At 41.6% G+C, this 12,423-nt stretch overlaps 2 protein-coding genes across 3 annotated transcripts in view; both read left to right on the top strand.

The window, feature by feature from the left end:
* The first annotated feature begins 2,900 nt into the window (after positions 1-2,900).
* EXO5 (exonuclease 5) lies at positions 2,901-8,602 on the top strand. Of its 2 annotated transcripts, XM_019429130.2 has the most exons (3): positions 2,901-2,933; positions 3,476-3,556; positions 7,088-8,602. In XM_019429130.2, the coding sequence occupies exon 3, from the start codon at positions 7,099-7,101 to the stop codon at positions 8,218-8,220; it is 1,122 nt and encodes a 373-aa protein (XP_019284675.2). In that variant the 5' UTR covers positions 2,901-2,933; positions 3,476-3,556; positions 7,088-7,098; the 3' UTR covers positions 8,221-8,602. The 2 variants fall into 2 exon arrangements, with proteins under 2 accessions (XP_019284675.2, XP_019284674.2); XM_019429129.2 differs by lacking the exon at positions 2,901-2,933 and having other exon boundaries at positions 3,538-3,645.
* LOC109254863 (zinc finger protein 684) overlaps positions 3,542-12,423 on the top strand; it is a 29,573-nt gene continuing 20,691 nt past the window's right edge. The window contains exon 1 of the mRNA XM_019429125.2: positions 3,542-3,645. The gene's annotated coding sequence lies outside the window, so the exon portion shown is untranslated. The remainder of the gene's footprint in view (positions 3,646-12,423) is intronic.

The raw sequence follows: 12,423 nt of genomic DNA, 5'->3' as shown, positions 1-12,423 counted from the left end.
AAACATCTAATCTTTGCTTTAGGCTCTGTTTTCTGGAAGACTCTGGCTAAGACAAGTTATAACCCCAGTTGGATTAATCAGGAAGAAGGGAGAATTTTTGGATTTGTTTTTGAGGTATTAGGGAAATAGACTTCCTTTTTCCCCACTAGATACAAATCTGGAAGGCTATATCCCTGGAAGCTACCGGCAGTATAAAAGGAGGGAGGTTGCTTAGAAATGAGCAAACACAGAGGAAACTGATCCAAGAAATGAACAGAAAATTTAAATCCCATCACACTATTTGACCCTGGATCAAGCCTCACCTGAAGGTAGAGCCCCTGGTTTTTGAATCTCTTAAAAATGAATAAACTCTAATTGATTGAAGTCTTCAAATGTCCTACATCTGAAGCTGCCTGTGTTTAGAAAAAGGCCTCAGTCTTATATCCTTGGCTCATTTCCAACTCCCTCAACTTCCTTAGGGCTATCTCCTCTGGCTTTCTCCAAGTAAGCAATGCCCTTTTCAATGATCAGAAATAGGTGTTTGGCTGAAGAGAGGCTGATCTTTTTTGTTTTGTTTTGTTTTTTGAGAGGCTGATCTTAATATGTGGAAGAAAAGATTCTCAAATACAGAATATTGCCAGTGGGCTTCTCTTGAACATATAAAAATTCTGTCAATTATTGTTCTAGCACCTGTGAGGAACACAAACTTGAGCAAAATAAATTCCCTGCCCTTAGACTCTGATGCCCTAGAGGAGTGCTGTCCAAGAGAAATATAATGTGAGCCACAACACAAATGTGATCCATATATGCAATTTAAAATTTTCTGGGCAGCCACAGTAATACAATAAAAGGCAATAAGGAAAATTAATTTTATAATATATTCATTTAACCCAATATTTCCAGAATATTACAAGTTCAACATGTAACCAATATAAAAAATTAATGTGTTATTTTCATTTGGGGGGGTACTAAGTTTTCAAAATCTGGTATTAAGTCATCTCATTTTGGACTAGCCACATTACCAGCGCTCAAGAGCCGCATGTGATTGGTGGTTACTTCATTGGCCAGTGCAGCTCTAGAGAGTAATCATACAGATAAACACTTTTATCCTATAGACTCTTACATGGTAGACTGTAATCAGGGCTATGTTGGGAGGTACAAATTTTGCCTCTTCTAGCACCTGTGAGGAACACAATGTATACACAGCGTATACATTGTATACAGTGTATACAATGTATATGTAATGACATGCCCGCACTTCTTAGGATAGCCTTTTGGGGAAAGGGCATGGCATTGTTAAATTTGAGTCCCTCAGTGTTGAGAATGAAAGCTTTGGGTAACATGGTCCTACTGTCTTGGGAATCTCTTCCGTTTCACTCCCCTCTGCATCACCCCTCCCCCAAACTTCATTTGAAGATAGGTGCATGTGGGAAAGGGTTGCAAAAAGGCTTGCCTGGCATTGGAAGTTACATTTTGGCTACAGAAGGTTATAGTGGGGAGGAGGCAGAAACCTCCAGCCTCAGTCCAGCAACACCTACTCATTTCACTTAATTAAAAAGATTTCTCTCAACTTTCATATTTCTTAGATCAAGGATGTTTTCCTACCCAACCACAAAATCACTATCATACCAAGATGCTTATAATTGATAGATACTATTATCTAATATACAAGTCACATTTAATTTCCCTAATTATCCTTTCTAGTATTTTCTATTTTACTTTTAAGAGATCCTGGGGCGCCTGGGTGGCTCAGTTGGTTGTGTGGGACTTTGGCTCAGGTCATGATCTTGTGGTTAGTGGGTTCCAGTCCCAAGTCCAGCTTTGTGTTGACAGCTCAGAGCCTGGAACATGCTTTGGATTCTGTGTCTCCCTCTCTCTCTCTCTCTGCTCCTCCCCAACTTGCGCTCTGTCTCAAAATAAAAATAAAACATTCAAAAAATTAAAAAAAAGAAATCTTTTCCCTATTTTGAAGTCCAAACAATACTGTATTATATTCTAAAAGCTTTATAGTTTAGCTTTTCACATTTAGGACTTTAATACTCCTGGAATTGATTTTTGTGAGGAAGTGAGATAAGAGGTATCATTTTATAGATTTTTTTCATAAGGATACCCTGCGGTCACAGAACCTTCATTGAAAGACCATCTTTTCTCCGTTGCTATGCGATGCTACCTTAATCGTAAATCAAGTGTCTCGTATGTGATAAAAACATAAAGAAAAGCAAGGAAGTGACTGTCATAAAAATCAGGCTAGTAGTTTCCTCGGGAAGGAGGCATGGGAGTGTATTTGAAAAGGGCTTGTCACTTTTCTGCTTTTGATCTAACGGTGACCTATCTTTTCAATACTTTTATTTGCCTTTGTTTCCTATTTCAGAATAGAGCTGTTATACTTCCCAATAAAAAGGCTAAGACGGGCGCCAGCATCTTTGCAAAGGGAGTTTGTGGTTGTTCTCAGCTGGGAAAGCTGGCGCGAGGGGCAGAGCGGGTGCGGAGTCCAAAAGAGGCAAAGCCAAGACGCAGCGGGTGCACCGGGGACAGGGACGCGCCCACGACGCTCCCGGACCCCCGCTTGGAGGGGCCGCAGTGAGAGCTTCTGGGACAGGTGACAGCGCAGTTCCGTCCGGAGATAAGCCACACGCACAGCCAGCCGTCCGCGGGGACAGCCCGCCCAAAGGCTGCCGCTCGCCTTTAGCGCCCTGCTCGCCCCGCCGCTAGAGGGAGTCCGCCCCGCAGTGGACTCGAGAAGCGTGCTGCGCCGCCGCGGCCTCTGGGAGGGGGCGGGCCTCGGGCGGCCGCTGGGCATTCTGGGCCAGCGCTCCAGCCGCGTCAGTGCGCACCACCCCGTAGCGGAGAGCTTTGTGCTCAAGCTCCCCCTGCAGGTCCGCGGTGGAGCCCGGGAGCAGTAACGAGGCCGCGGCGGAGCCGGGGAGAGCCCGGGTTTCGGAGGAGTAGCCAAGGTTAGGATCAGGCCGGCGAATGGGTGGCTGAGCGGCTGCGGTGTGGAGCCCTGGGGTCTGTTCCCGCGGTTGCCGCGATCCCCGGGCGGGAGCGGCCCCCGGGCAGCGGCTTGTCGTGTCTGCCTTCGCAGGCCGGACTCCTGTGGGTTCTGGCCCGTTCGTGGAGGTCCGCTGGGACCTCTTCCCGAGGCCGGCGACCCCTTGCTGTCATTTCCGGCTCCTCCAAGCCATTGTAGGGAGTGCTCAGTAAACTTTAGGACGGGCTTGGAATTGCTGGGGCGACAGTGGGCTGGGGCCGGTGGAAAGGTCCTGGCTGAAGGCAAGCGCTGTCGGAGCCCACAAGTCCGGGCTGCACCGCACAAGTCAGAACGTAGAGGGTGAAGGTAGTGGCAGTGCCACAGGCAGCAGGAACCCATTAGAGAAGAAAAACCTCTCACCTGGGGTCTTTGCTCAGCACCTGGGCTGAGGTTTGGGGCTGGAAGAGGGAACTGGTCTTGGAGCTCCTGGGGGACTTTGGCTATTTTTGATTCTCTTGTTTGCAGGGAGCGAGGATTGAATTAAGTAACTACATCCGGAGTGTGGAGAAAACGAAGAAGTCTTGGAGGATTTGATCCAGGAGAGAGGCAAGCGTTACCTAGCTTCTGGGATGGACAACAGCCTGTGCAGTGTGGATCAGAGAGGAGGAAATGCCACAATGTGAGGGACTGGACAGGTGAGAAAGGAAAAGTCCCCATTCTACCACAGCAAGGCACAGAGTTGCTAATCTGGATTCTTCAGTGCAGACCTGGTTTTTCAGAGCTCCTTTCTCCTCCCCGACCCCTGTCATTTCAGCATTCTGCACTTCCTGGTAAGGGGAAAGATCAGCCAAGTCCCAGGGGAGTAGAAGTTTCTTCTCTCCTAAAGTTTAAACTCAATTTGTCAAAAGGAATAGAAATGCTATCCCGTCTCTTCCTTGGGTAGGGGAAGGAGATCCACATTTGTTGAATGCTAGTATGTTTGTTTTGTTTTATCACTGTTTTGAGTAGCTGAGGACAGTTGGAGGGGATACTGTGTCAGTAGCATCAGGAAAATGAAGAACTTGCTCAAGAGCACTCATAAGGCAAGTGGCATATTACTGAATACTACTGACCTAGTCAGGATTAGGTTTAGAATCTAGATCCCCACGACCCCCAGACTCTTGACACTATGCTGGTATTTCCCAAACATTACATTCATTTACCACCTGAGGATTGTTGCCATTCCTGTGTACTACCTGTGTTGTTATTTTCATGTTTAAAATTTTTTAATTTCATTTATTTAAAGACCACACTTGTCCTAAGAAACACTCTCCATGAAATGATGCATTGGATTTATGCATTTGAATATAGCTTTATATGCTAAGATGTGTCTAAAAATGTTGAAATCGTTTGAAATCATCTCATGTGAACCATGTGAAATCATCTCATGTCAGAAAAATACAAACTGCATTCGGAGACAATGTGCTGTATTATGCCCTTGGCTGGAATTTTTCTGTGCAGGAAAGTCCAGGCAACACATCTGAGTCTAATTTGCTCATCCCCAGTGTATTGTTTTCTTCCTTTAGATGAACAGTTTCACAGAGAATGCCTCCTTTTTGTTTCTTCTCTACAGAACATTTTGCTTAACCTGTTCAGGGCTACCCTATTCTCAGTATGTAAAACGAGTAACAAAGTTCATAACTTTCAGGAGCTTACTCTCTCTCTGCCTCTCCTTCTCTCCCCCCCCCCCCCCCCCCCACCCCAGGGAGTTAGTACAGACACATAGAATAATCTAAATCACTACTGTCCAAAAAGAACATTTCTATAGTCAGAGGAATGTTCTATGTCTTTGCCTTATAATGTGATACCCCCTAGCCACATATAGCTACTAATTACTGGAAATGTGCCTAATGCAGCAGAGAAATTGAGTTTTAAATTTTATTTTATTTTAGTTAATTTAAATTTAAGTAACTGTATGTGGCTGGTGGCTACATATTGGCCAGCCCAGATCTATATATTTGAAATAAAATGTTTTCAAGGTCAGTTGATTTAGATTTAGATTTAGTGCCCTCCCCCAGCGGGGAAAAACACCCAAAGTGTACATGTTAATTGCCATTTAACTTCATTTTCTTGACAGAAGATGAAGATTCTTTCCAACTTTCAGGGACTTCATGGTCCAAATAACATTACTCATTTTGAAACTGTCATCATCCAAGGCACATTTATAATTTGAGACACTTAGGTAAATGTGCGTCTTCTGTGTTTTATTACTATTGAAGTATCCTCTAAAACAATAACTTTATAGGATATAAGCAGAAATCTTAGCATTGCATTACTTTTGTTCATTGCAAATAACTTCTCTGCCAGCTGTATATGTTTTCTTTCATTAGGGACATTTAGACTATTTAAAAATGAGTTAAGTACAACCATAGCAAATATTAATACCATTTTCAATATATCAGTTCTTAAGTTTTTAATATGGAATTTGGTGCATTCAGTTTCTTCATTGCTTAATAGCAAAGAGGAAATTTAGTTCATAGTTACCTCAATCAGTTTAAATTCTGTGTCAGATTATTTTCCTGGCACCCAAAGTCCAATACTGGTGGACTGGTCATACCTTGTTTTGTTTTGTTTCTAACCTATGCTAGGTTAGATATGTGAGATTAGGAAGAAGGCTTAAAAAGAGTATCTTTACAAAATAGTTTGCCTAGTTTCTTAGGATTAAAAATGTTTGAGAGACAAAACAAATCAAACATAACGTGTGGTCTTTGTTTCCTGATTTAAAGAAAAGCTATTTAAGACATTTTAGGGCCGCTGGGGAAATTTGAATAAGGAGGGGAGTATTAGGGAATTATTGATTTTGTTAGTTGTGATAACAGTAATGTAGTTAATGTAGGAGAATGTCTTTATCTGGAAATGAATGCTGAAGCATTTATATCTGAAGTGTTAGATCTATAGTTTACTTTAAAATAGCCAAAAATGCACACATGAAAAATGCAAATACAGCAGCATGTCAACAGTTGTTTATCTAGGTGTTGTGTATATATATAGATGTTCATTGTTCTATTTCTTTGTGTGAATTTTTTTTGTAGTAAAAATTAAAAAAAAAAAAAAAAAAAAAAAAGAGTACCTGTCCCACAGTAGAGTAGTGAGATATTGGATGTGAAGCACTTGGCTCAATGTCTAGCACTCAATAACTGCACAATATTCAATATTATAGCAAATACTGTAGTATTTTATTAGTGCTTATTGACAGATATTTTCCATCATAAGCTAATTTCTTGTGGAGAGAAAAAATAAACTTAGTGGGAAACACCAATTTCTGTTAGGATAATTTATAAAGTCAGTAAGGATAAAGTAAAACCCACCAAGAGCTTTTCCTCCTTGCCATTTCCTTAGTATATTTCAAATCTTGAAAGCAACTGATTTCCACATGTTGCTGTGAACGTCCACTCTCATGACTTCATGCTATTACCTTTTTTTATAAGTTTATTTATTTTGGGAAAGTGATAGCAGGGGAGGGGCAGAGAGAGAAAGGGAGAGAGAGAATTCCAAGTAGGCTCCGTGCGGAGCCTGACATGGGGCCCGAACCCACAAACCGTAAGATCATGACCTGAGCTGAAACCAAGAGCCAGATGCCCAACTGACCAAGCTACCTGGGCACGCTGTATGCTATTACTTTGTGTATGAGCAGATCTATTGGTATTTGTCTATAGTTAGTCTTTGAATTTTGCTATACTATGTTCCTGAAAACTACATTGTAAAACAGTCATCGTAGAACTGATTTTTCTCAAGGAATAGTTTGTAATTGAGTTTCATTTTCTTAGTCAAGGATTTTGTATTAGAAGAATCATAAAAGTGGCCATGTTTTTACCAACATTGCTCCAACATTTACAAAGACCTATACATTTCTAAATAATGAAATAATATTCCAAGTCAGTAGAACTTTGAAGCAGAAAAAGCAAACCTCAAATCTCCTTTTAAATGAAGAAATCGAGGCCAATGCAATTCTGTTGTGTTACTAGTTGGTCGTAAATAGCTAGGCTTCTTAAAGAATGTAAATAAATAGTCGTGATTCCTTTTACCTTATTAGAATTTGAAAGTGCTTTGGATAAATTTGTTATTTGGATAATACATTTCTTTAACATGATATTGCAGGGCCTTGTGCCATGGCAGAGAATGGGGAAGAGGAGATGGGGTCAGTAGAGGCCTCAGGGTTCTCAGACTTGAGTGACTCAGAGTTGCTAGAGTATCTGGACCTGGAAGATACTCAGGAGTCAAGTGCATCACTTAGCAAGCCTGGTCCTTCTTCTGAACTCCCCGGGAAGGATGACAAGCTCACAAGCTTACCAAAATGGAAAAGAGGATTGGATGTCTCATCACCTATGGAGCGATTCCACCTTAAACATTTGTATGTCACTGACTTGTCTACTCAAGACTGGTGTGAACAGCAAATGGTATATGGGAAGGAGCTTCCTGGTTTCTTGGCTCCTGAGAAGGCAGCTGTTTTGGACACCGGTGCCAGCATCCACCTAGCTAGAGAACTAGAAGTTCATGATCTTGTGACTGTCCCCACCACCACTAAAGAAGATGCTTGGGCAGTTAAGTTTTTGAATATATTATCAATGATTCCTGTCCTGCAGTCAGAAGGACGCATCAGAGAGTTTCCAGTGTTTGGAGAAGTGGAGGGTGTGCTGCTTGTTGGAGTAATTGATGAGCTGCACTATACCCCCAAGGGGGAACTGGAACTGGCTGAACTTAAGACACGCAGGCGCCCTATGCTCCCTTTGGAAGCTCAGAAGAAAAAAGACTGTTTTCAAATCAGCCTATACAAATATATCTTTGATGCCATGGTTCAAGGGAAAGTGACCAGTGCTAGCCTAATCCACCACACAAAATTGTGTCCAGACAAGCCACTGGGACCTTCAGTGCTGAGGCATGCCCGGCAGGGAGGCTTCTCTGTAAAGTCCTTGGGTGACCTCATGGAGCTAGTCTTCTTGTCTCTAACACTGTCTGACCTCCCAGTTATTGATATCCTAAAGATTGAGTACATCCACCAAGAGACTGCCACAGTGCTGGGTACAGAGATTGTGGCCTTTGAAGAGAAGGAGGTGAGAGGCAAGGTGCAGCACTATATGGCCTACTGGATGGGCCACCGAGAGCCTCAAGGGGTTGATGTGGAGGAGGCTTGGAAGTGCCGGACATGCAACTATGCAGATATCTGTGAATGGAGGAGGGGTGGTGGGGTGCCCAGCTCCATTCTAGAGCCCCTAGCCAAAAAAGTGAAATGAACAGAAGGGCATGCCTTCAGGAACTTTCAGCCTCCCTGCTTCTAATGTACTCAGCAGAGGAAAAGAGGACCAATTTTTGAACTTAGCTTTCATGGAGAATATTCTTATTTTGGTTCTTTTCATATTTTCTCAAACTCTAACCACTCAAGTCAAGACCAAGTTTCAGGGGTGAGTGGGAGGAATCTGAGGTTATAGGTCCCTGGAACTTTGCTGTGAATTGCCAAGAAGACAGTTGCTCATCATGGCTGGAGCAAAGGGCATCCTTCAGCAATCATTGCTTTCCTAAGAAGATCCTAAACTTTCTGTTAAGTCCCTTCCCTGTTTTTTCTTAGTTAACACTTTCTACATTTTATATAATAAAATAGAATGAAATGCTGTCCAAGTCAGTCGAACTGATTTTTTTTCATAATCTCAATCCTTCAAAAATGACCACAATAAATAGTTGTGTCTTACATGTGTAAAACAGAAAATATGAACAAGCATATGCTTCATAGTACTTTCACAATAGCAAAACCTAACCCTAGAAACTGTCCAGGTCCCCATCATCAGAAGAGTGTGGACGGTGTACAGCAACCAAAAGAAATGAGCCACAATGACACACAACAGTGTGGTTAGCACAGTTAAGTGAAAAGTCCCCAAAGGTTACATACAGTATGGTGCCCTTTTTATAAAGGGAGAACCAAAAAATTAAACACATTTTAAGGAAATTGTGAAGATAGTGAAGAGGAATCTCAGTGCATTTTAGAAGATAGTGGAGCTCTTGATTGCGAACATCACCAAAGAGGCCAGAGGAAAGAACGATATGGACATCACCTGGAAGGAAAAGGCTTGTTTATGCAGTCACTACTGGAGAATTTGCATATATAGGTGGAAGGGGGAGAAGAGTTGGCAGGGGTTGAGTTTATTTTTTATTTTGTTTATTCTTTATTTTATTCTTATTATTTACTTTTTTTTTTTTTTTTTTTTTTTTTTTAAATTTTAGAAAGAGTGTGTGAGCAGGGAGGGGCAGAGAGAGAGGATCTTAAGCAGACTCCATGCTCAGTGTGGAGCATAACGTGGGGCTTGATCTCACAACCCCGAGATCATGACCTGAGCTGAAATCAAGAGTTGGACACATAACTGACTGAGCCATCTAGGTGCCCCGGGAGTGGAGTTTCTATATGAACTAGAAGGTCAAGAGGCAGCAGAACATGGTGAATATTGTTAATGTGACTCCATGTTCTTTTTTTTTTTTTTAATTTAATTTTTTAAATCTTTATTTTTGAGAGAGAGTGAGAGACAGAGCATGAACGAGGGAGGGGCAGAGAGTGAGGAAGACACAGAATCTGAAGCAGGCTGCAGGCTCTGAAGTGTCAGCACAGAGCCCAATGCAGGGCTTGAACTCATGAACTGCGAGATCATGACCTGAGCCAAAGTTGGACGCTTAACCAACTGAGCCACCCAGGTGCCCCAATGTGACTCCATGTCCTATGTGAACTGGTAAAACCTGGACATTTTTGGAGTTACAGTAGATTACCTGTGGAGGTGTTTTGAGCTACACACAACGTTTCTTATGGACAATGGGAATCTTGGGGTAATAACTCTCATTTACTGAATAAATATTATGTGCCAGGCATCATGCTTAGCACTTTGATGATTAAATCTATATATCCATTAATTATCCCTGATGAGGGAATTGAGGCTTAGAAGGGTTATAAAACACAGTTTGAAAGTGGTAGACTCCAGCCTAGATATGTCTGACTGCAGTGCTTATGTTCTTAACCATTATGCTGTAAAGTATTTCTTGCTGTTGTTAAGCCCCCTACATGGTATCTTATTCTAGGCCCTAGGAAGTTTGGAATCAAATTGGGGGCATAGTAAATAAACTGGACTTTATAGGATCAAGAGTATTAAGCTAACAGTCTTCAAGAAAACAGCTTGTCAGGGTTCTGATGGCATCATGTTGGATATACTAGAAGGTTTAAAAAGAGGGAAAAGAAAAATAAGTTGGTTTCAGACAGTGACATTGTCAGAATTCAGTAGTTCTGTAATTCAGTGATACCCTGAGCTCTCAAATCCTTATTATTTTTTAATGTTTATTTATTTTTGAGAGAGAGACAGAGTGTGAGCAGGGGAGGAGCAGAGAGAGGGAGACACAGAATCTGAAGCAGGCTCCGGGTTCTGAGCTGTCAGCACAGGGCCCCATGCGGGACTTGAACTCACAGACCGCAAGATCGTGACCTGAGTTGAAGTCAGATGCCCATCCGACTGAGCCACCCAGGAGCACCTCAGATCTTTATTTTAAGTTAACATCTCCTAGTCATCACTTTATGGTTTCTCACAAGGTAAGTTGAGACATCTGTAGTTGGGGTCACCCCAGGATCATTGATGCTCTTCTCTACAACAAATGCTTCCCGGGTTTGCAGCCTCCACATAGCTAATAATGTCATCTTTTCCTTGCAAATTCTGCCTAAAGGTATCTGAACTCAAAATTATGGACCTCTTGAATATTCAGTGAGCAGTTAAATGAAAAGAGATATCATAACAAAGCTATTTCTTGATTTTTTAAAATTTGCTTCCTTTAGTAAATAATTTAATCTTATTAAATTTGCATCCCTCTGCTTATTTTTAATGAGGAGTTTAATCTTTTAAAATTATTCTTAAAGGCCAGTTTGTTGCATGTCTTTTAATTTTCTCCATGGTGGATTTTTCTTTTTTCTTTTTTTTTTTTTTTAACATTTATTTAGTTTTGAGAGGCAGAGAGAGACAGAGCATGAGCAGGGGAGGGGCAGAGAGAGACAGACAGACAGAATCCGAAGCAGAGGAGGGGCTCTGAGCTGTCAGCACAGAGCCCAACACAGGGCTCGAACCCTCAAACTGCGAGATCATGACCTGAGCTGAAGTTGGACGCGTAACCAACTGAGCCACCCAAGCACCCCATTCTTTTTTTTTTTTTTTTAATTAAAAAAAAATTTTTCACTGTTTAGTTTTTGAGAGAGAAACAGAGCACAAGGGAGGGGGGTGGGCAGAGAGAGAGGGAGACACAGAATATGAAGCCGGTTCCAGGGTCTGAGCTGCCAGCACAGGGCCCGATGCAGGGCTCGAACTCACGGACCATGAGATCATGACCTGAGCCGAAGTCAGACGTTTAACCAACTGAGCCACCCAGGCTCCCCCATGGTGGAATTTTCTGATTAAATAATACATGCTTATAAAAGTACATTAAAATGTAAGGAATAAGTTACTTCCTTTAACATTTTTCAACTATTGCTTTGGTTATTGCTTCTTTGTTTTGTTTTGTTTTGTTTTGTTTTGATTCTCTGATATTCATCAGAGAATCCATATGTTTAGAAACCCTGCTGGTGTGGTGAGTGTGACAAGAGCCACAGGTAGAATATAGGCCTTCAAGTTCTTCAGAGAGATTATATGAGAGAAAGGCCCCATAAAGGTGTGAAGAGAGATAGAGGTTTTAGTGATAGCTCAAAACATAACATCTATTAGAGTATAGTAGGAGAGGAACCAAAGAAGTGTGTTGTGCGTGGTAAGAGCTTCAGCCAAAATGCAAATATTTCTTCATGTACATCACAGTCCACACCGGAGAAAAACTTTGTGGTAATTGTGCTGAGGCCTTCAGAGCTCAAGTCTTCATATTCATCAGAAAGTACATCGCAGAGGAGTTTAAGGAGCTTTGGTCAAAGCTTAGATGATCAAAATAATCTTTTCACACATAGGGACCTATGAAAGTCAAGAATGTACCAACGTTTTCAGTCACAGCACAGGTATTCACATTCATTGCACAGGACATATAGGAGAGAGAGTCCATAAAAATGAAAGTAATACAAAATAGTATGGGGCTTTAATACCCCATTTACCTCAATGGATAGATCATCTAGACAGAAAGTCAATAAGGATACATTGGCCTTATGACACCTATTAAATCCATCTGATAGGTGTCATAAGGCCAATGTATCCTTATTGACTTTCTGTCTAGATGATCTATCCATTGAGGTAAGTGGGGTATTAAAGCCCCATACTATTATATTACTTTCATTTAAGAGCACATGAGACATCCCGTAGGATACATCACAGGTTAGGCCACAAGATGAGTCTCTAAATTCAAGATTGAAATCCTATCAAGCATCTGTTGCAACTACTGTGGTATGAAATTAGAAATCAATTACAAGAATAAAACTGGAAAAAAACACAAACACATGGAGACTAAAC

The sequence above is a fragment of the Panthera pardus genome, unplaced genomic scaffold (genome assembly GCF_024362965.1).
Source record: "Panthera pardus isolate Hobbes unplaced genomic scaffold, ASM2436296v1 HiC_scaffold_11, whole genome shotgun sequence".
NCBI lineage: Eukaryota > Metazoa > Chordata > Mammalia > Carnivora > Felidae > Panthera > Panthera pardus.
The sequence above is the reverse complement of the archived record's forward strand: the minus strand, read 5'-3'. Positions and strand labels throughout refer to the sequence as shown.